Source organism: Vombatus ursinus, unplaced genomic scaffold, assembly GCF_900497805.2.
Source record: "Vombatus ursinus unplaced genomic scaffold, bare-nosed wombat genome assembly UNPS02014962.1, whole genome shotgun sequence".
Classification (NCBI taxonomy): Eukaryota; Metazoa; Chordata; class Mammalia; order Diprotodontia; family Vombatidae; genus Vombatus; species Vombatus ursinus.
In genome coordinates this window covers 1,363,301-1,387,500 of record NW_020954740.1, presented here as the reverse complement: position 1 = coordinate 1,387,500, position 24,200 = coordinate 1,363,301, and the positions used below count along the sequence as shown (strand labels likewise).

The window sequence follows — 24,200 nt, the reverse complement described above, 5'->3', positions numbered from 1 at the left end:
AAAGATCCTTTGAGGCAGAGATGAAGAACACAATGCTTTACACAGAGTAAGCATTTAATAAATGCTTGTTCTAGGTATTGAGGGATGACCAGTACAAAGGCAGGGTGATGTAAGATGGAATGCTGTGTGCGACAAATGGAGAGAAGGCCAATTTGGCTAGATGTCAGAGCACAGGATGGGAAGTCATTCTTTTAAATAAGCCTATTTTTTTTTCTAGGTTTACTGTAGAAGTTTTCAGGTCTCTTGAAAAGTACTAGGTAAAAATTATATAAAAACATGACTTATTGTCCTAACTTTGCAAATAATTTTCTAAACTACTAACAGGCCTCATTATTTTTAAAAAATATACTAAAATTTACATTGGTATGACCTAAATTTGTAAGGCTCAGCTTTTCTACACCACTCCAGCTGACACTATCTCCCTAATTCCCTAATCTGTCTTTCAATAGCACCTATTATTTATGTCACAGCTCCTGACATACATCTGACATTCAGTCACATATTGTCTTGGATTGGTTTATTATTATTTCACAAGTGTATACCATGTCTCCCCAACGAGAATAAAATTACAAAGATGATTATACTTTTTGTGTATTCCCAAAGCACCTGGTGCACCATTAAGCACATAGTGGACACTCAAAAACTACCTGAATTGGACTCCTTCTGCTAGCCAACCTTTTTCTATGATTCCTAGACTGACAGGCTAAGAAAATGAACAGTGGCCTTCATTGCTGTGCAGCAAAAAAGGGATTTGGAGTCAGAGGGCCTGTGTCAAAGTCCCAGCTCTACCACTTAATACCTAGGTCCAAGTCCTTTAACCTCTTTAGGCCTTCAATAAATAAGAGTGTTTGACTAGATGATCTCTATGGTCCTCTGTTGCTTTAAACCTATGACTATGTACCTTCAGGAGTTCTAAAAACACCCACTGCAACCAGACTTAATTAAAAAAATTTTTTTCTTCTCTTTTTTTCCCAAGTTGCTTAAAATTACATGAACACTAAAATTTAGACCTGATAAGGACTTTAGATGGTCCAACTTGCTCCTTTTACAGATGAGGAGAAGACTAGCTAGAGGTCATTGAGGTTATGAGATGCAAACCCAGTCTCCTGAACTCAGCCCAGATCATTACTTTAGATGTCTTGTTCTGTTCCAACCTAAAAGTTCATAACTCTGGAATAATCATCAAGGTCTTTTCATCCTTGACTCCATATATCTCAGTCCACCAATAACTCTAAGTCCAACCAACAGTTTCTCCATAATATTTCTAGGTCCTTTCCTAATCCTCCCAGTAACCAGAGTTTTGGTTGTTGAAAGCTTTAAAGACCTGACACAGATTACAACAGGCTCCTTTGTATCTTTCTAATTTATTCTACAAAAGAATAGTCATCTCCCTTTAATTAAAAAAAAAAAAAAAACCAACTTGTTTAACAAGCATTTTGTCAGCAACTCTAAAGTCTTCACAGTTTCATAGGACCAACAGGGAATGTTAAAAGCCTGTCTTTTATCACAAATAGCCAAGTTGAAAACAAATGTGTATTTAGGACTGCACAGTGGGGTTGGGACCTTGTCTGGATTCTGAATTATGGAAACTATTTAACCTCAATAACCTCAATTTAGTGGTGGGAAAGTGGCAACCATGATCCAGAAAATATATGCAATTATTGCTGTACTGTTAAAGAACAAATTTCCTTAAGAGGGCAAGAAGGGATGGAATTGTTTTTGGTGGACGTGATGGTTAAGGTCAATTTCATATCACCATTCTCCTCAACCCCTGTTATCAGTATTAGGGATTAAGGTCTGATTATTATCTCTTTAGGTCAACATAATGTACAGTAAAGACTATTAGTTTTGTGTTTAATGGAAATTTGCAAAATTTTTTAATGACAGATACAGATCAAGAAGGTAGTTTTATAATTTCTTGGAGGAAGAAAGAACCTTTGAAATAAAAACCTGTATCTTAAAAAAAATTATCTCTATTTATTATTTCATTCCCTCTACTAAGAATTCTACAAGAGCTTCACTCCTCCATTCCAGATTAAAACATCATGGGCTTTAAGGTTCTCTCTCATTTGGTTCATGTTACCTAACTCTTTCTTCTGCAATACTTTGGGCTAATACATTTTTTCACAACCCACCTGGAGATACATCGTGTTTTATACCTAATTCATTCTACTATACTTCCATAACATTTCATATGCCATTATCCCTTATTTGCACACCTATTAAGCTCTTTTCCCAATGAATTTTTCTCCAACAGAAGCATCTCAGACCTGAGTAACCAAGGTCCCATGAATCTAATCACTACCCCTCTCATCCACTCATTATTCCATGATCTTTCTTTGTTGGGACTTATGAAGGGAAAAAGGGCAACAAAATGTAGTAAACTTCCTATAAATTTCACTGCCTAATTTTCATGAAGCCAGTTACTTAGTTCCCATTTGGTCCACTTCTAATTTTAGGTCCTGAGTCCATACATTAATAATTAATTGTATGGCAGCAACAACCAGTAAAGTTTTAAACTTTTATTGAATTGAAAAGCATTATATTAAGAACACCTCAGCAGTATTTCTTAAACAGTGCTCTATCACTCCTTGAATTTGTCAAGAACCTCTGTTTAGGGCCCTTGCACAAGGCCAGAAAATCATAATAAACTGTCAGGTAAATATTATGCAAAAAAACCCTTTTATATAATCAAAAATGAGTTTTTAAAATGACCATTTGGTAAACATGAACAAAAATAGCCCAATCTTGAAAGTGACATTAAAAGGATAATTACAAAGAAACTTGTGGTTTCTAAGGACAAGGACTAACATAACTACCAAGGAATGATAACCTCTTTAGTAAATCCCAAGAATGCTGAAGTACCTCTTTCAGATGGAAATATTACTAACATTACAGAGACTTTTAAAATCTGAAACACTAAATTTAGAAATTTATGCAATCTGAAATTAAAGACGTAACCCTTAATGGCATTTTATACACAGTAAGAACAAGAAATTCTGTAATGGTTCAGACAAAAGGATTAGCACATGAGTTATGGTGTGATTGTAGCTAATCACTACACTCTATAGCTAGAGTTTAGTAATCTTCCTGTACTCATCAATTAGAATATAAGCATAGCAAAATCCCAATTTGGTGGGAAGGATGAGAACAATTACGGCAAAAAATAAATCATGCTCTTGGTAAAGAAGTAAACTGAAAAAATAAGGATGGAATGATATGAATCTGGAACTGGCTCAATGACTAGACAAAAACAGTATTCACTGGTCAGGTTGCAGGGCTGAATCGAATCTACATGAGCACTCTAAGATCTACCCTTAGCCTTGGGCTATTCAATATTTTTACCAATGACAGATGAAGGCATAGGTGAGCTGCTTATCAAATTTGCAAATGACATAAAAGATGGGAAAGATAGCTAATGTCGGGATCCAAGAAGATACTGACAGTCTAAGTGATGGATTGAATCTAACAGGGAGAAATTTAAAGGGAATAACTGTGAAATCCTATTCTTAGACTTAAAAAAATTGCTCTATACAAGACAGGGGTGGTGGCTAGTACAGAAGGAGATGAATCTAAGAGATGTTGTGGCAGCAGAATTAATAATAGTTGCTTTCAGGTATTTGAAGAGTTGTCATGAAGAAGATTGTTTAGTTTGATTCTGTTTGGCCTCAGGGATCAGAACAAGCAACAATGGGTAGAAACTACAAAGACAGATTTTGGAATGATATGACGAAAAATTTCTTAACAATCAGAGGTCCAAAAATGGAAGGGACTATCTGATAATATTGTAGAAGGTATTCTGTTCAGGTATGGGTAAGACTAGATTGCCTCTAGTATTTTCTAGAGTACTTTATAAACTCAAATTCTGTGGCTACTTCTGAAAGGAAATACCTACTGTTGAATTATATTATTCACTATGCCTTTTATTTTAATCTATCACAGGTCAAAATCACAGATCACACAATATAAATGATAAAAACATTAAAACACCAAATACAAGGATCTTTTATACTACAGCATGGGTTAGACCCATTTCTGAGTGGTAGAAACATTTACATTTATTTGCAAATATGAATACATCTCAATCATTCAATAAGCACTTATTAAGTGTAGACCATGTACCAGGCAATGAGTATATAAATGAAAAAGTTAGGCAATTTTTTTTGCTAAGCTGTCCCCCTCCAAGGTTTTGCCAAAATGACCAACACAAAAGAAAAGAGGAGGATATACTATATGTTTCTAGGCCTTTCTGCAAACATGAAGTTGTTCCTTTGGATACAGATATGTAAATGAATAAAGAAGGTGATATTATAGATATCAACAGCAGGTGTACAACAAACATTATCATGGCCAGAGTGGGAGAGTCTACGTTATTCAACATGCTATGGGCATTGTTGTCAACAAAAAGGTTAGGGCAAGATTCTAGCCAAGAATTAATGTGCATATTGAGCGTATGAAAAACTCTGAGAGATAGCTTCTTAAAGTGTGTGAACAAATATTATCAGGAGAAAAAGGAAAAAATGGAAAAAAGCACTTGGGTTCCACTGAAGCATCAAGCCTGCTCCACTCAGAGAAGCACACTTTGTTGGATACAATGGCAAGGATCTTAAACCAATACCCTAGGAATTTATGGTTTATGTAACTATAAAATAAACATGATGAAAAAGAAGTAATGCAGTCCTTGCCCTCAAGGAGGTTACATTCTACTGGGGTATGCCAAATGTTCACAGATAAGTAAATATAGGATATATACAAAACAAACACACATGATGGGGAGAGAAACTAACAACATCAGGAAAGGCTTTTTTAAAGAAGGGATACTCAAGATGAATTTTTAAGGGATACCAGAGAGGTGAAGATGAGGGGAATGAGCACTGTAGGTATGGAAGACAGCTACTGGGCACAACAGGCAGCAGGTCAATTCAGATAGAGCATAGTATGTGTTGGGGAGTAAAGTGTAATCAGCTGGAAAATTAGGCTTCAGACCCTGAAGAGCTTTAAATTCCAAACAGGAGTTCATATGCTAAAGGTAATAATGGGAAGCCACCGTAAGCTTCTTGGGCAGAGCAGTGATATGATCAGACTTGTGCATTAGGAAAATCAGTTTGGCAGCTCTGTGACAGACGGATTGGGAAGAGAAGAGTCTTGAGACAAGGAAACCAATTAGGAAGGTACTGCAATAGTCCAGGCAAGGAGTGGGAAGGACTTTAATAAGACTGGTTGTTGATACACTTAAATTAGGGTACATGTAACTCCAGTATTATATAACTGATCATATAAATTGGCCAAAAAGTTCTAGTTCTACACTATGAACCTTCAGTGATTTTACTAAGGTCAACACAACAGAACAATGGAGAAACATAGATCAGCATTTTGCCCACTTTACTTTCTGATGCTAAATCTGAATATGTACAAACTTCAGGCATAATATAATATGCACTAATTTTACATGAAGTATGGAATGTGGTAGTTTAGTATAGTAGAAAATGTACCAAACTGGACTGGGAGCTGTGAGTTCTGGATTTACTCCATTACTTACTAGTTACGTGACTTTGGGCAAGTCAATTAATTTTGAGTTTTTTAAAAATGTAAGAACAGAAATATCTTGTCCTATCAACCACGTGAGGCTGTTTGAGGGTCCCAAAAAATAATGGATGCAAAAATCACTGTACATATAAGGTAGTTTTTTTTGTTGTTGTTACACATCACAATAATCAATCAATTGATCAATAAACATTTATTAAGCAACGACTATGTGCTAAGCACAAACTATTATTATTCTTTTAAAGTTCCTACACATTTCCATCATGAAGAGGAAATTTCACACACACACACACACACACATATCACATATCCAAATTCCTGTTGCTCTTCAGAGTAAGGATTTAGGAAGACTCCACACTTATTTCAACAATGCTGCCATTGCTCAAACTGAACCTTTGGAACTACCCACAGTAATCCACAATTTTTTGATCTCTAAGCATTCTGACTTTTTGTGTGTGTATACAGAGCTAAAAGAGGCCACAAGTCATTGAGTCCAATCTCCTCATTTACCAGGTAAAGACACCAAGGCAGAGAGAAATTAAGAGATGTGTCCATGGTCACACTAGTTAGTAAGTATCAGAGGTAGGGTTTGAACTCAGGTGCTCCTGCCTCTAAGTCCAGCACATCTACTATATTAGCTGTCTCAGTATATGAATATATACCTTTTCCCATTAGAAAAGCATATGAATATAATAAATTAGATATAGGAATAAGAAATCATCCATTTAAACAGCATGTTTAGATCCAGCGAAGTGATAATGTGGATAGAACACTGGAACTGGTGACAATGAAGACCTCATTTAAAATCCAACCTTAGACACTTTACTAGATGTGTGACCTTGGGCAAGTCACTTAACCTTCGTCTACAACAGTTTCCTGAACTGCAAAAGGAGGATAGTAAGAGCACTTACCTCATAGGAATGTTTTGAAGCACTAAGCACAGGACCTAGCGCACAGTAGGCATTTAATAAACGCTTCTCATTCCCCACTCCCATCATGTGAAAACAGATGTTAGGAGGCTGGGTGTAGTACCTTGCCAGGCAGGGATGTATCCCACTACTAAAGGAGAAAGTTCTTGGGGAAGTCTATACCATTCAATTCATGCCATTTTCTTTACTTAGAATGCCCTTGTTGGCAAATTCCATCTGTTAGAATCTCAACCATTTTCAACGTCCATCTCAAATGCCATTTGCTTTATGAAGCTTTCTATCATCCTAGACAAATATAACCTTTCCTCCCTGAGAACCTGCATCACATTTTGTCTGCACATCTCCTTCAGGCTTGTATGTAGCCTAAAGATAACAACAACAGGATTCATCATCAGTGGGCACTTAAGTGTCTGTTTATTTGCCATGACTGTGTTAGCACATCAACTCCGTGTTCTTCCCTGGCGAGGAGAGAGTTCTTAGGGAAATAAGAGGTCATGCTAAAATGTTTGTGGCACAAAGAAATGAATGTGTAGCTGGAAAAGAGGGGATATGTTAGATAATAATGCTACAAGTCCTACCCACCCCGAGGCTGTCATCAGGTAATGTGTCTATGCTTAAATGAGTTCTTCATTTTCCAACTCACATCAGGAAGGTTTACATCACAAGGCTAGTTGTCTTTTTAGTAAGAGGTACTCAAATTATTTATTTATCTATAAGAATTATGGATGAAAGTCCCACAGTACTATTTATTCTTAAGGTGACTCCTCTCATACTTGCCACCGGACTGCTGAACCACATACTTTACTGCTATAATTTTGGATGCGATTCCTGTGATCAGCCAACTCCTTGACAGAAATTCAGTTTGCTATCATAGCTAGTAAGTCATAAACCTATTCATCTACCATAAAACCATTTTTAGGTTAAAAAAAAGTTACTAAGACTAACCCATACACCAGTTGTGGTAGGAAGAACACCTATTTAATTGAGCTAGCCTTTTTCAAGGAGGGGAAATGAGTTTTAGCCACTTTGCTATCCCAGGCATAAAAGGCCCAGTCTATGGGGAACTGAGTCAGAGGCTTTAACAGAACTTCCATCATAATGCAGGAAGAAGTGCTGCCTTCCTGACATAGTATTACCAAGTGCTGCAATGAATGCAGAGGTGGCAGAGGATAGTGCTTCAGTTTAATTTAACCAAGAATTGTAAAGTTTGATGGGGACATTAGATGGTCCCAGTATCTGTTCAGGCAAATGTAACTAACCATCCAAATTGGCAGAGGAGGCACCATGCCCATTACCACAATAAGTGGTCTGAAGGTGAAAATACTCTCTCCTATAAAAAGTTTTGGTTATGATTCTTGAAACATACAGTTGATGAGGTGTTTGATAGTTAGCCCACGTAGACATAAGTAAAATTATGTCAAGATAGCTATGCTGGAGCCAGCAAAGGTCCTTCTGTCTGGCCCAAACTGAGGATATCATTGAAGGCCCCTACCCCATCTGATCATTTTGCAAATAACACATACTTTTTTTACAGATTTGAAGACCTGTTGGGATAAGTCCTCTTAAGAAGAAAGGCCAATATTCTCTAGCAGCTCTGGCTGTTCTAATTGAAAGATGGAGGTTATATGTCTGAGTCATTTTGGTTTGGAAAAGGGAGGGCCATCAAATATAGAAGGAGGTTTTAGACAGCAACCATGAAGATACTATTATCCTAGGGAATTCTTCACAGGTCAACAGAGGTACTCTAGTTTCCATCAGAGGTGTGGGGGGAAATTCTTGCTCAAATGGAGGTGGAAAAATCTTTAATTTAAGTTTCAGTTGTGGTGGCTAATCAGGAGAGGTATATATTGTGAACATGGATAGTATGAGTTCTTGGGATTCAGGACTTAGACAGACACTTATGGTAGCCTTCTATGCTGGTTATTGTGTGCAGAGATAAATGGAAACTGCTCGAGTTGGTGGAACCACCTAATATTAGGTCCCAGGTTGGAGTACTACTGTATACTAATTCATTTCATAATAACCCTGTGATGCTAGTGAAGAAAGCGGGTAACTGTGTCACTTAATAGTAGACTGCCTGTATCTGAATAAAGTTGTTAATTGCTATAGCCAGTCCTAACTTGGTGATGAACCAAATAGCCCACAGTCTGTGTGAGTGGCACGGGGTTATTGATTTCATCAGTGCCTTTTTTCTCTATTCTTGTAGCTGAGACTAGTCAAAAACAATGTGCTTTTACTGAGGAACTGAATTAAGGATATCTTCACTATCCTTCTACTGGGACACTTGAATTCTTCTTCATGTTGTCATAGTTTAGTGGGTAGAGGTCTAAAAGAGGCTTCACTTCCTGAGGACACTGATGTCCACCTATAATGAAGATGATATAATGTTTACTGGGCTGGATGACCATAGTAGCAGATTGGATAGTGGCTCAAATAAGAGACAACGCATAGGGAATCAACCCCAAGAAAACTCAAGATCTAGCACGCTCAGTGAGATTTTGGGGGATACACTGGACAAGGAAAATGCAGCTTATTCCAAAATAAGCTGGAATAAGTTAATGATACTTGCAACAGCTCAGAAGCTTATCTGAATGATTCCTCAGGCTCTGGAGGACCCAGATCCCCAATGGGCATTTTGTTGGACTCCATTTATGTAGTCACTTCAAAGTCTGCTTCTTTCAAATGGAGTCTAAAACAATCTATACAGCCCTTGAAGACCTAAAGAAGGTTGTCAAGTGGTCATTTCCAGTGGGTCCTTAGGATCCTGTAGAGCCTAAGTTTTTGGAAGTCTCTGTCCCCAAGCCCTAGGCTGAGTAAGTCTTTGGTAAGTACCAAGAAGGGACTATACTAGGCTTCTGGAGCTATAAGCTCCCCAAATGGACATCTGCTATACCACTTTTGAAAAGCACGAGCTTGTCTTACCATTAGGTCCTAACTGCTACTGAACAAATATTGTCACAGTATCATCCTCCAGCAAAAGTTGCAGGTTATGAATTTGGTGATGCAAGATGCTTCTTTTAACAAAATGGGCAGAACACAAGAGGTTTATATTCAATTGTTGGTGCCATTTCTGAATAGGCTGTAATTTTGTTGGATGCTCAGACCACCAGTGCCACCCCCAACACACTGCCTTTTTTACTAGCAGACCTATAGATCACTGACTATAAGGATTTTAGTTCTTGAGGAATGTCATTTTGACTAGTTCACTGATGGCTCTGGCTCATTGTGAGAAAAGTATGCATTACATAGCTGGACCATGGCAGCAATTAATTCAGTAGCAGGGGATATCTTTTTAGGTGTAAAGACAAGTCCTCTCAGTAGGCCAAGCTTAGCATTGCATGGCTGGCATCTGAGAATGCTTCAAAGATAGGGCAGATAAGATTTTCATTAATTTTATTTAGTCCTGGGTGATGGACATAGGATCTGGCTGAGTGGTCTGTGTTCTAAAAAGAACAAAACCGGACAATTAAATTTGGGGTTAAGACCAATGAATTTTACTTATGTCTCCAACCACCTAGAGTTGTTTACAGAGCAGCTAAGAGCACAGTAGACAGAGCACTAGACCTGGAGTTAGAGCCTGCCACAGACACTATATGATGGGGTACATTATTTAATGTCCCTGGGCCTCAGTTTTATCATGTGTAAAATGAAGAGACTGCACTTTAAAGCACCTAAGGTCCCTTCTGGCTCTAAACTTATGATTCTATGGAGATGCCACCACAAAACCCCAAAATACACATGGGAGAATTAAATGAATGTGTGTTCTGGATTTCAGTTCCTCTTTTAAATATTAACTAAAATCTACGATTTCCAACAAAATGGAAGTTACTTTTAGGTAAAGCTATGTATTTTCTAAAATATTTCTATTCAGTATTAGACTATTACCACTGAATCAAAACTAAATTAGTTTTCTTATTCTCACAGTTCAAGAAGATACGTGGTTTGCATAATAATGATAACAATTCAATTCAACAAGTATTTATTCAATGCTTTAGTAAGTGCCAAGCACTGTACTAGGTGCTGAGAATACAAAGGTCATCAGTATCCTCCAAGAGCTTACATTGGGTTTTTTTGGGAAACCAACATGTACTCATGAAATTCATTACAAAACATATAAAAAAAGTAATCTTCTAGGGAGGATAGTAGTTGGTAGTGGAGTGTGTGTGTGTGTGTGTGTGTGTGTGTGTGTGTGTGTGCCTGCAGAGAATCAGGAAAGGATCAGCACAGGACATGGATCTTGAGCTGGGCTCAGAAGGCATCTAGGATTGATTCTTTGAGGTGGAACTTGAGAGAGTGACTTTTAATCAAAGAAGGCAGCCTATGCAATGACACAGTGGCAGGAGAAGGAATTTCATATACAAGGTAGAACAAGCAAGTCAGTTAGATTAGCAAATCAGTTGGGAGAGTATGTAAAAGGAAATATGTGAAATAAACTTGGAAAGCTGAAGCTGGATTCTGAAGGGCTTTAAAAACCTAACAGAAGTTTTTATTTCATTTGAGGCAAGGGGCAGCTAGTTTCTTGAGCAGGGAAATGACATGGTTATATATGTCCTATGGAATATCACTTTGGTAGCCTTGGAAAGGATGGATCAAAGAGAGGAGAAATCAGAGGCAGGAAGATCAATTAGGAGGCGACTGCAAAAGCCTGGGTAAGAGGTGGTGAGGCCTGATCGCATGAGGAGACAAAAATGTCAGCAACTCCTCTAAGAGGTAAATGAGGCAATAACCTACAGGTAAACACATACTCTTTCTCTCTGCCAGATGAGCTATTAAAAGGCACAGAATACGCCAGAGTTTACAAAGTGTCTTACATAGTCATGTCACCTGATGCATAAAATCACATAGTCTACCTACATGCAGTTTGGCAATTTATAAACCTACCTCTTGTTTGAGGGTAGCTTTTGTGCATGTCTGACAGAGAGGTCCATTGCGGGAGAACTGAAGGGGAAGTCGACGAGTTCTAGTCTGACATGTTGGTTCCTCACATATCAACCAACCCTGGAGAGAAAATGTAAAAATCTACTTTAAGTAAAAATTTCTGTAACATTTATTATGATGATGCATTTATTTTATGCCAAACTTTATTAAAAAATTTGAAATTGTCACTAAAAATATCACTTTCACTAAAGAAGCATTTTGTATCCTTCAATTATTCATTTAATAAGCAAGTTCATTTGAAATAGAAAATTTAAAAACACATACATTAGCTTACCTACATTTTGTTTCTTAAAAAAAAAAATCATATACCAAAATTTAGATCATTATATGCATGTAAACTGATAACTTTAGTAGGTCACTTAGTAGAAGAAGCACTGAGGAAGGTATTAAGTTGCCTTGTCACTCCCATTTGTTTAAAACTAATTAGATTATTTCTTAGAATGACCCTGGAGATATGATACTGGCCCCAGTGATCCCAAGACTTATAAATGAGTTTTCCATTTAAATTAAAATGATTTAAAATCATTTTAATTTAAAATTTACCTTCTTTACCAAGCCTTATTCTTCACATTCAAATTCTCTACTTCCTTTCAATAGTTCTAATATTAAGCACTGTGCATTTAAGGTTTTATATAAATCTTGAGTCTTTCAGAAGAAAAGTATCATAAAATATACAAAGTGGATATGTAGAAGTCTTCCACACAAGGATGCTAAATACTCCAGTGCTACTGAAGTAACTGGGTTACCTAAAATATAGAATACTGTCAAAAGCTAACATTTTTACAAGGGAAATTAATCACATGAAACAAAAAATCAATACCCTGTGATAAACACAAACAAAAAGGATAAATAGTATTTATTTTGTATCTCTTTCCCAATTTAAAACTCTGTTATTCTTATTCTCCCAGTTAAGGTATGTATATGTGTGTGTGTGTGTGTGTGCGCGCATGTGCGCGCACACACACATACAGATACTTCTTAATTTTTTCAGGCATTTAGATCTGCCACTCATTTCCAGAAATGATTCTATTTGCCTTCTTCCCTTTGTTTGCGAACTGGGGAGGACAGATATGTAGCTATTGCCTCTCCCTTTTAGATCTCACTCATAAAATACTGCATTTTCAGGATATGGATTTAGATTTTAAGATTTTAAATAGTTTTTGTCTTTTAAACTGCAATATAAGGAAAGGAAGAGGAAAGGGAGGGAAAAACGCAGAGAAACACAGGAGCACATAGAGATTTCAGATTGACTCCCTTTGGTCAGGAATGGGCAATCATTCTCAATCTCTACTACTAGATACTCCCTCCCGCATTGATCATTTGCCCTGCCTGATTGGGAAGCAAAACGTCTTCAGCCAGAGGGGAGCAACACTAATCGGGAGGGGGTAACTTTCCATTCAATTGCACACAGCCTGACATTCTTTCAGAACAGAATGCTTCATGCTCTTAGAGACATACAAAATGAGGGTAAAGTATTTGTCACTTATTCCTGCTTCATCCAATGGTAAGTCTACTCTAGAGCCCTCTGCCTACTATTAATTCTGTCATAAATATTCTTAGTTAATAAAAATGAATAATGTGCTTCATATATCATATTTCATTGTTGTACCTATGTCACAACATGATTCTGATGATTTTGTTTTTAGGGATTCAGCAAATATCTATGAATCACATACAATGTCTCCAAAACTGCACCAAGAAAAACATATCTGGAGTACTGAGTTCATTTCTAAGCACTACATTTTAAGGAAGATGAGACAAGCTGCAATGTGTCCAGAAAAAAGTGATCGATATGGCAAGGACTAGAATACACTGCAATAGGGATCAGATAAAGGAACTAGGGATGTACAGTCCTTAAAGAGAAGACATACAGGGGACATCATAACCACCTTCAAGTATTTAAAAGGTTGGGAGGTAGAAAAGAGATTAGGTTTGTATTGCTTAGCCTAGAAGACAGAACTAGGAGCAACAGTGGTGGCAAAAAGTTAGCAGTAAGTCTGAGATAAGGAAAACCTTCTGAACAATTAGAGGCACCCACAGTAGAATGAGCTACGCTAATAGGCTGAATAGTCATTTCTAAGCACATGACTCCTAGATCATGGAAGAAACCCTCCTTTCTCCTCAACTTCAGACCCATAACAACACCTGCCTGATGGGCATTTCTAAATGGAGGTCCTCTAGAACTCATTATCTCTCATCCCAAACCACTACCCTTCCTGACTGACTGCTTCTGTCAAGGGCATCCCTTATCCTCAGATTCTGTTATTTTCTCACCATCACATCCAATCAGTTGTTTCCATCTCCAGGATATTTCTAACTGAATCTTTCTTTCCATTCCCAGTGACCAACCTAGGTCAGGCCCTTGCCACATAGACCAGAAATGTCAAACAAGTGGCCTACAGGCACAAGTGCAACCAGAACCAGATTAAAATGTAACTGAGAAATAGTTAACAAAGTAGACAGAAAACAATATTAATATATAGTTTTCTAGGTCAATATGTGGTCCACAGGGATCCTTGAATATAGTTTATTCTTGAGTCTTATATAGTTTCTATTTTAGTCTTACACCACTGACCCAAACCATGTGGAAAGGTTTCCTAATTGGTCTCCTTGCTTCTTGTCTCTGCTTTTTTCAGTTCATCCTCCACACAGCTGCCAATGTCATTCCGTTGTTCATGATGCTCCAGTAAACATTCTCTATTGACTCTAGAATCAAATATAAACTCCTCTGACATACAACTCCTCACAGTCTGGTCAGTCTTCCTCTCCAGACTTATTGCACATTAATCCTCTCATGCACACTATAGGTTAGCCAGAATGGCCCCATACTTTCCCTCATATATGACATCCCACTTCCTGTTTCTGTCCCTTTGCACAGGCTACACCTGGAATGGGCAGCTAGGTGGTATAGTAGATAGAGTGCTGGGACTGGAGTCAGGAACAACTCATCTTCCTGAGTTCAAATTTGACCTTAGACGCTTACTAGCTGTGTGACCCTGGGCAAGTCACTTAATCCTCTTTGTGTCAGTTTCCTCATTTGTAAAATGAGCTGGAGATGGAAATGGCAAACCACTCCAATATCCCTGCCAAGAAAACCACAAAAATGGGGTCATACAACCCAAACAACTCAACAACTCCTGGAATGCACTACCTCCCCACCTCTGCCTCATAGTATCTTTAGGTTCCATCAAAACTCAAGCACCACCTCCTTAAGGTCTTTACCCTTAACTTGATTTACTTTGTATCTACTTAAACGTATACCTAAACAAATGTGTTTCTCCTTATAGAAAGCAAGCCCTCAAAGGAGGAACTATCTTCTGTTTTGTCTCTGGCATATATATATATATATCCTCTTCATTGACTGATGCTTGAGCAGGAACAAGCTGGACAAGCGAATAGATAGAAGGCCTCTGGGGTCCCTTCATCTCTTATAACACTGTAAGTGACACAAGAGAAAATCGTCTCTGTCTTTGAAGAGATTACAGACTAGGTGGATGAAAGACTTACAGATGTGGCGGAGAAGTACAGAATTTACAAATATGGTTTGTAATCAAGTGTCAGGCTGTGTAAAAGATTAAACATGCCCTAAGAATTCAGAGAAGGAATTAGGGGAGGGGGAAATATAGATCTTAAAAAAAAAAAGTTATCAAAGAACTATCTACTAGATTGAAAAACCACAAACAAGGAAAAAAAACAATCCCTGGTATTTATAATTCATTAAGTCAAATGTACATATATATACCTTTTCTTCTATATTTTGAGAAGTCATTATTTTATCACTGTGGGCTCTTCCTAGCCTCTATGAAGATTAGATCACAGCCTCTTTACATCTAAAAAAAAAAAAACTTGTCTCCCAGTTCAATTCAACAAGTATTTATTAATTGCCTGTAATACATCATATACTCAGCTAGGTGCTATAGTTAAGATTGTGAGCTCTTGAGGTTAGGGTCTGTCTTTTGTCTCTTTTTGAATCTCCAGTGCTTAGCACAGTGCCTGGCACATAGCAGGCATGTAACAAATGCTTATTGACTAACTACAGTTAAAATCTAGCACCCTGGAGCCAATCTGGTAACAAGGAGCTCTGAACTTTGCTATATAGGCCCTTGGATAATTGACACAGAGCAGACTGTACTAAATCCTTTCCTGTTGGGTGATTAAGCCTTGCCAAAGCTAGAACATATACCACAATAAAGCATCAAAATAGAATAAGTACCTAATTAATCTAAGCCCTAGTATCTGTTTTCTTGGTTTAAGATCAGCTGTAACCACTATATTTCAAATATAGCTCACTGATAGAAAAGGTGCCTCAAATTCTTCCCCAAAGTTTCTGTACGTATTCAATACAACCAATGCCCCATTCCCCAAGGACATCATAGTGCTATTTAAAGAAAAAATTAAATGGTGGAACAGAAACAAAATATCAAATGATAAATGTGAATATGTCATCACTCCACCACTCTTTTAGAATTCTTACTTCTACTGCTGAAATCCACTGAAGCATCATGTTAAGAATACTCTTTTAAATGTATGGTCAAGCATAGCTTAGCATAATAAAAAGAAAACTGATTTAGAACCCAAAGCCCTGAGTTCAAAACCTGATTCTTCCAGTTACTAGTTTTGTAACATATAGTAAAGTCACTTAACTTCTGAGTCTGAATTTCCTCACCTGTAGAATGAGGACAATAGGGAGTTCTCACACCAGAAATTCCTTACACTAATTAAATCACAGACCCAAATCACCTCCATACCTCCAGAGAATACTTTATATTAGTTATCTCACATGATTTCTGAGGAGCAAATCAGATAATATACACAAAGATTTTGTAAAGAGTTATATTATTAGTGGACTAAACAAAGCCATTATCATTGTCAGACTACTCAACCTAAGCTACTTTCCTTTCATTCAGTGCTAAATGAACCAAAAAAAGGCAAGTAGATTGAAAACCATTACCAAACTTTAAGATAATAATTCATTAATATACATGTAATGCAACAACTTTAAAATATATTTTTTAAAAAGCTGTACTTATGGTTAGTTGTTGTTGGAACATTTCTTTTAATGCATTACAACTTCAGTGCTCAGGATGGTGAATTACCAACCAGGAAGACACTTAAGTTGTTATATCACCTGTGTTAAAAGCAAACATCTAGTTCTATCCTTGACAAAGTTACTGACTAAATGTCCCTTCAATTCATATAGAGCCCAGGTAATGTAATTTGTCTAGACTTCCTCCCAGTGATAATTAACATTAAAGAGCTCTTTTCTTCTTTGTCACCTCTCTATTCAGTATTTATTTGAGTTTGTTTGTACTTACTATCTGTTAATCTCGCTTTACAAATGACAACAATAACTAGGGCTATTATGCATGGAAATTAAACATGCAGATAAATGTGTGAATAGGAACTATATTTAAAAAAATATATTAGAAGCTCTTAGCTCTTTATGTCTCTTGTTTTGCTTTGATAATTAAGCTTCTGGTCTTGATTTGCTTTAAATAAAACTTTTCTGAAGGAGAATGTATTTCAATTAAATTCAATATATGCTGTTCAAATTCAATTTTATCAACTATACTTCTGGTAACTTATTTGACTAATCTCAAATGACTAAACCAAACCAAGACATTACTGTGAAAAAGTGTATGACAATATTTGTAACCAACATACTCAGTATTTTAGTAGTCTGCAATGGGGCAAATCAAAAGACTACACTTGGTGGTTCTTTTTCACTTTATAGAATAAAAAAATAGAAATGAAAACATAGTCTCCAATTTAACACAACTTCAGTTAATATCACCTCCTGTTTTTGTCTCAACATCAACTACTTAAAAATTCATTAAAATAATTGTACGAGAACTATCAAATACTGATTGGTTCAGATTGATAAAGTGTCTTTCTGATGACTCAATTCAAATGGCTTCCATGTGGTTACAGCAACAAAAAAAAGGGGAGGGGGGTAAATTTTAAATTATAAGTTGAGGCATTCTTGGTTACTGCAAGTTAAACATACTTTATTGCATTTGTGTATATATTCTCATGTTTAGAATAGTTGAATTCTACAACCATCTTTATTGGGAAGGTCTACCAAGGCAGACCACAACCTGTCTACAAATAAATGTAATTTTTGTTTTGTTTTGTTTTGTTTTTCAGAATTGTGAGGGGCAGCTAGGTGGTGCAATGGATAGAGCACCAGCCCTGAAGCCAGGAGGATCTGAGTTCAAATCCAGCCTCAGACCAAACACCTGATACTTACTGGCTGTGTGACCCTGGGCAAGTCACTTAACCCCAATTGCCCACCCCCAAAAAAAATTTTGGACACAGATAATGTAATTAAGTTCTTCCAATTTAGGCAGTCTGACCCTCAGACAAGAATCAGATTTAGAGCTCAAAGGCACATACATCTTGTAGCATTAACCTTCATTGTACAGATGGGGGGGGGGGGGAAGTGAATGTAACTAGCCAGTCAGAATTCCTAGAGAAGTCTTCTGATTTCAAAGTTATCATTGTATCACTTACTGCTTCTTTTTAAAGAAAAGAGGTCTTAAATTTCTCTAAGCATTTTTAGAATTTTTTTTTTAATAAAAGCTTATTGCAAAGATTCTAATGGCCTGAATTGGATAAAAAATTGATTATTTTCTTAAGAATAAATGCTATCTAACTACTAAGTCTTTACTCAACTATGCACAAATGAAGACCTAAAATGTATGTGTTTTATTGTTCAAGTATGGAATGTAGACCTTTAGATATCCCTAATCCCCATTGTATTTTTCATGAAAGGACAGCAGACACCAAATTACTCACATATGTTTTAAATATCATTAACCCATTCCTGAAAATTTAGACATAACTACTTATAAAACAGATAGAGAAAGACAAATGGTCCATCCCCAGGCACATACTCAAACTTAGCATGATAGGACCTGCCAGAACTTACATTTGAAGAACTCTGCTTACCCCCACACAGTGTTGAACCTATCACAGTAAAAGCTTTTAGCGTCAGACCCAAGGAAACCTTGCTGCAAATTTTACTTCTAGTTATAGGCCAATACAGAGACAATCCAAGGATCTAAATAAACTATCTGATCTAAGTGGTATATACAAAACGTACAAGTCAGAAACGATTAAGTTAAGAGGTTTACTACAAGGACAAAGAATAGGTCTTATACATAATTTAAGGCAATTTCAGAGTTCTTTAATTCTGAGTATATTTACCTAGAAAAACTCAATTTCATACTTTTTTTTAGTCTTTTGAAACATTACAAATGGTTTATCCTTCTCACATTGGATCTAACCAGGCAATGAAGTCCCCATATTCTTTTCATTCCCACTGCCACAAAATCCAGTAACTCTGAGAGCATTCTAAATGCTCTCCCTCACTCAAGTTCTTCTGTCTTTAATTCATTCCAAGCATAATTGCCAGATTAATGTTTCCACAACACTATTTCATCTTGATACCACCATATTTTCATAAACTTAATTCTTTCCCACTGCCTACAGGTAGGTGGTGCAGTGGATAGAGTGCCAGGTCTAGTCAGGAAGACTCATCTTCCTGAGTTCAAATCTGGCCTCAGACATTTATTAGCTGTGTAACCGTGGGCAAGTCACTTAACTCTCTTGCCTCGGTTTCTCATCTATAAAATGAGATGGAGAAGAAAATGGCAAACCACTCCAGGAACTCTGCCAAGAAAACGCCAACTGGGGTTATGGAGAGTCAGATACAACTAAAAAATGACAACAAGATTTCACTTTCATATAGAACTTTAAGGTCTACAACACAACTTTCCTCATAACTCCCAGAGCAAAGCAGTACAATTATAATTATTACTCCTTTAGTATGATCAAAGAGGTTACTTGACTTGCTCATGATCACACAGATATATTAATTGTTTGGAACTAATCACTTAACTGCAAGTCTAGGGCTCCTTTTTTTTTTTTTTAAATGTTTTCTTGATGCTTTTAAAAAAAAATCTGTCATTTCCCAAAGACTCCTCTCACTCTCATAGTACTTCCTTTTAACAAATAAACAGTTAAGAAAAAAAATCACTTCACTATGTCTGAACATGCCTGACTTCATACCTACAGTCCATCATTTTTCTTTTAAGAGGAAGGAAGGAAGTTTCACTCTCAGTCTTCTGAGGTCACTTATTGGTCAGAGTTCTTAAGTTTTCCAGTATTGCTTTCTTTGACATTACTGAGGTCATCATGTAAACTGTTCTCTTGATTCTACTTGCTTTGCTTTGCATCAGTTCGTACAAGTCTTCCTGAGTTTCTCTGAAATCTTTACATTCATTACTTATTACAGCATGATAATATTCCATTTTATGTACATACCACAATTTTTTCAGTTTTTCAATCAACCAATCGATGGGTACCACTTTCCTTCTAGTTCTTTGCTACTACAAAAAGTGCTGCTATGAATACTTTTGTATATGTTGAATTTTTTGCTTTCTTTGACCTCCTTGGGAGTATATACCCAGTAGCAATATTATTAGGTCACAGGTTATGTACAACTCAGTGATCTTTTTAGTATGATTCCAAATTGTTTGTTTTACTAATTCACAGAACCACCAAAAGTACATTAGCACGCCTGACTTCTCAAAGCCCCTCTAACACTATTTTCACCTTTTGTCATCTTTGTCAATCTAATGGCTATGAGGTGAAATCTAGGAGCTATTTTAATTTGCATTTCTCTTATTTCTAGTGGTTTAGATATAGCCCTCTTTCAACCTCAATATTATATATTCAAGACCTTCTACAATCCTGAACAAAATAACTTTCCAACTACTCTAGTTGCTACTGTTCTAGTTATATTAGTTTACTCACTATTTTCAAATATGACTAAAGCATTTCCAATTTGGTTTCCTTGCCTACTTCAGTTCTGCCTGGAATTCTACCCATTAGTAAAGGCCCAGTTCATCTTGCAACTCCCCAAAACCTTCTTTAACAGTAATCTCCATTGAACTCCTCTTCCCTCCAGACACCAAAAAATGCAATTTTCCATGTAAAGTAATTTTAAGCTTATTTTCTCCAGTTGCTCACATGGAGACAATTTTCATTGGATCACTTAAATGGCACTTACCACATACCACCTTTTATTATTATCCTTTGAACAGGGCAGTAACTTTCTGCCACCCATTTTATCTAGCAAAGGGCTTTATGCATAGTACACAGACAATTAATATTGGTTATTTGATTAGTCTTCATATGATAGGCTTCTTTCACTTTTACTGAGTACCAAATAAGTCCCCAGGATTATAGAACATCAGCAATGAAAAATCATGGAGTGAACTCAGGCAACTTTAACCAACTGGTTAACAAGAAACTGAAAAATGTAATTATTTTAGAATATAAAGCACATAACCATTTCTTAGTTGGATGACAAAGATCCTAATCATTATTTATTCATTTTAATTAAACATATAATCAGTATTATAAGTCAACAGAGACCTAGAAGCAGAATTCTGGCTCAGATTCTTAGTAGCTATATGACCCAAGGAAAGTCATTTAAACTCTCTGAAGCTCAGGTTTCTTATTCTAAAATGAAAGTAATAATATACTACCTGCCTCTCTGGGCTCCTGTGAATAATGTATTTTGTTTTTTTTGTTTGTTTGTTTTTGTTTTTTTTTTGGGTAGGCAATGGGGTCAAGTTACTTGCCCAGGGTCACACAACTAGTAAGTGTTATGTGTCTGAGGCTTGATTTGAACTCAGGTCCTCCTGAATCCAGGGCCAGTGCTCTATCCACTGCGCCACCTAGCTGCCCCTGAATAATGTATTTTGTAAACCTTAAAGCACTATCTTAATGTGCTACGAAATAAGCATGTTAATTCATCAAAACTGTTCTTAGATATGCCACTAAATAAAAAAAAAGAATAATTTAAAGTTATAGATAGAAATATGGCCTGGACCTATGATTTCATTAGCATAGGAAACTCACAGTGAGTAAACTTCCTCTACCAATGCAGATTTATGCTTAGAGTTGGCCAGAGTAATGGGCCCTAGTGTCACCTAGCCAGCATATGTCAGAGGCAGGATTTGAACTCAGGTCTTCCTGTCTTTGAGGCAAGTTCTTTGCTTACTACATCAAGCTGCCTCTCTGGTGAGATAGTAACTCTCAGCACTCACTGGAGGATAAGGGAAGGAAAGATGAGAGCCCTTTCTTCCTTTAATGGTGTGACTTTGATGGGGAACCTAATAAGGTGTAATATTCAGGAGCAAGGAAGTGAGAGTCCCACAATTCTGTCCTGATCACACCCAAATCTGAAGTACTTTGTTCAACACTGGATGCCACATTTTAGGAAGAACATTGATAAGCTGGAGAAGATCCATAATCAGGCTGGTAAAGAGCCTTGAGATCATGACATATAAGGACTGCATAAAGAAGCTGGGGATTTCTAGACTAGGGAAGAAACATAAGGCAACACCAAGATTATCGTCTAGCATCTGAAGGGTTATCAAGTGGATAAAGGATTAAACTTGTTCTGAATAGCCCCGGAAGGTAGAAGTAGAAATGAGAAGTCAAAGAGGGAAGAACTCTGTCTTGATGTTAGGAAAAACCTCCTCACAGCCCAAGCTATTCAAAAGTGGAATCAGCTGTTTTCAGAAAGCAGCACCTTCCATCTCATTGGAGATTTTATGAAAATAGATGACAACTTGCTGTGTATGCTGTAGAAAGCATTCTTGTTCAGGTATAGATCAGACAATGGTTTTCAAAGGTCTGTTTGTTTGCTCATGACACAATATTCTTTGTCATGAGGAACTGTGGAACATCAAACATATTAGTTGGCAACACCATGGAAAGGTTAGGAGACTCTTTCACTTTTGATTTCCCTGGAATAGGAGCAGCTATATCATTCAGTTCTTTGTAAGGTTGAGGTCTGCCATGTTTTAAGGTCATACAATGGACCAGTTTTGTTAATTCTGTGAATATTAATCATACTTCATGAAATAAAATCATTGACAAACTTTCTCTTATCTGCAACACAATACAACATCCAAAATTTAAGAGCACATCTAAAGAAACTTGCAGCATATTCATTGAGATGGTTCTTTTGAATTTAGTCAATAAGATAGAAAAAAAATATACTTTTATGTAAGTACATATATGTAGATATTATGCAGAGATTTGTAGTGAATGCTGTCTGGTCCTTAGGGAAGAGTAGGGCAAGTTATCAGAACCTTTACTTTTCTGTACTATGGGCACTTATAAATGTCAACAACATTAGATAAAACAGCCAACTCTGGGGAAGTAGTACTCATTTCTGTCACTGTTTCATGTTGTACATTTATCCCATTCCCTGTGAGGAAGAAAGGAAAAGTCATTTTAGGCACTTTTAATTTAAGTGTAACCTTTATAAATATTCTGGGGTTCCCTTATAGAGACATTTCCTTATGACAGAATTATCACCGGTAAAAATGGGTCTTCCTTTACACTGTGCACAGTATGGGCCCACAGCTGCTGCTAGAGAGTGACATGTTGTGATTTGGGGTTTCCAGAAATATCAAAAAACAAATTGCTCTCTGACCCACATTTGCACCCAAAACTAGGGGGAAAATTTCCTAAGGTCTCCAGGGGAAGTTTTAACAGGAACATAATTTTGCTTTTAAAGTTAAATCCTCTACACAGCAACATGCTGACATGTCAAAGAGTGATTATTAAGTCTCAGAGGTACCAAAGCAGGAGATGAAAGAGCACAGCACAGAAAATAAATAAATAAATAAAGACTAACTACAGGACAAAGTTAATACAAAAAATACTTTTAACAAAATTATCAAATGAAACAGAGAAGAGGAAAGTATCTTCTAGGTCAATATAAGAGTTTTAAATGTCATTAAAATTGATTTTTAAATAAGACATCTCTTTAAATGTACCATCGCATGTCATTTCATACAAGATATTTGAAACTTATTGATCTTCTCATTTGTGCAAAGACCAGGCTCTGCCATCAGCCTGCTGAGAGCACTCCCAAGTCCTTATGATAGGTTAGATGCAAACAGTGGTCCTCATTTTAACACATATAATAGCACCACAAGAGGACAAATTCTAACCTTAGCAATTGTGCATTATAAAATAAATGAGCAAGTATGTTCTACTTTGCCTCACATCAAAACCAATACCCAAGCCTTGTTATCTTAATTTTCAATCAGGGTTTGAGCACCAGAAGATATACCTAAGGAACATTAAAGAGCTACACACAAGCCATCTTAGCCTGCTGTATGTACTATGTGCAGAGAAAGCCAACAATTACCAGTAATTTTATTTTACCACTGTAGGACAATACCAGAGCAGTTAAAATTGTCTCCATGCAAGCAACTGGGGAAAATATACTTAAAATGACTTTATATGGAAAATTACATGGGTGGTGGGGGGGAGGGTTCAATGGAGGACATGTCTTTCTGTAGGGGCAGCTAAAAACCTCTCATAGTATATTCAAGTCTATTCTATAAAATGGTCTCCCTATTCATCCAACTCAAAGGCAAGCTACATTCTTAGGCTATAATAGGTCACAACTAAGCACACAGTACCTTGCTTCAGGAATAATTTTGCTTTGTCTGTCAACTGTCAACAAAACACAAAGCGCTCATACAGCCCAGTCATGTATTGTGGATGTTAGAGATCTAACAAAATACAAATAGTAAGAATTCAAGATTTCATAAGGGCCCTGGCTCCACTTTATAAGGGAAACAGAAAGCATTTTTCCTTCTACATTCTATTAATTTCTATTGTATTACAAATCCTTTCATAAAAGATATATTTTTGTATGAAGCTTCATGTGACTTGTCGATGCAACAG

The 24,200-nt window shown here is 36.7% G+C and overlaps 1 protein-coding gene across 3 annotated transcripts in view; it reads right to left on the bottom strand.

The window, feature by feature from the left end:
- Positions 1–24,200, bottom strand: part of POLA1 (DNA polymerase alpha 1, catalytic subunit) — a 330,831-nt gene that overhangs the window by 120,604 nt on the left and 186,027 nt on the right. For all 3 annotated transcript variants that reach the window (XM_027845456.1, XM_027845457.1, XM_027845458.1), the window contains one exon: positions 11,355–11,471. In XM_027845456.1, the coding sequence (XP_027701257.1) occupies positions 11,355–11,471 (117 nt within the window). The remainder of the gene's footprint in view (positions 1–11,354; positions 11,472–24,200) is intronic.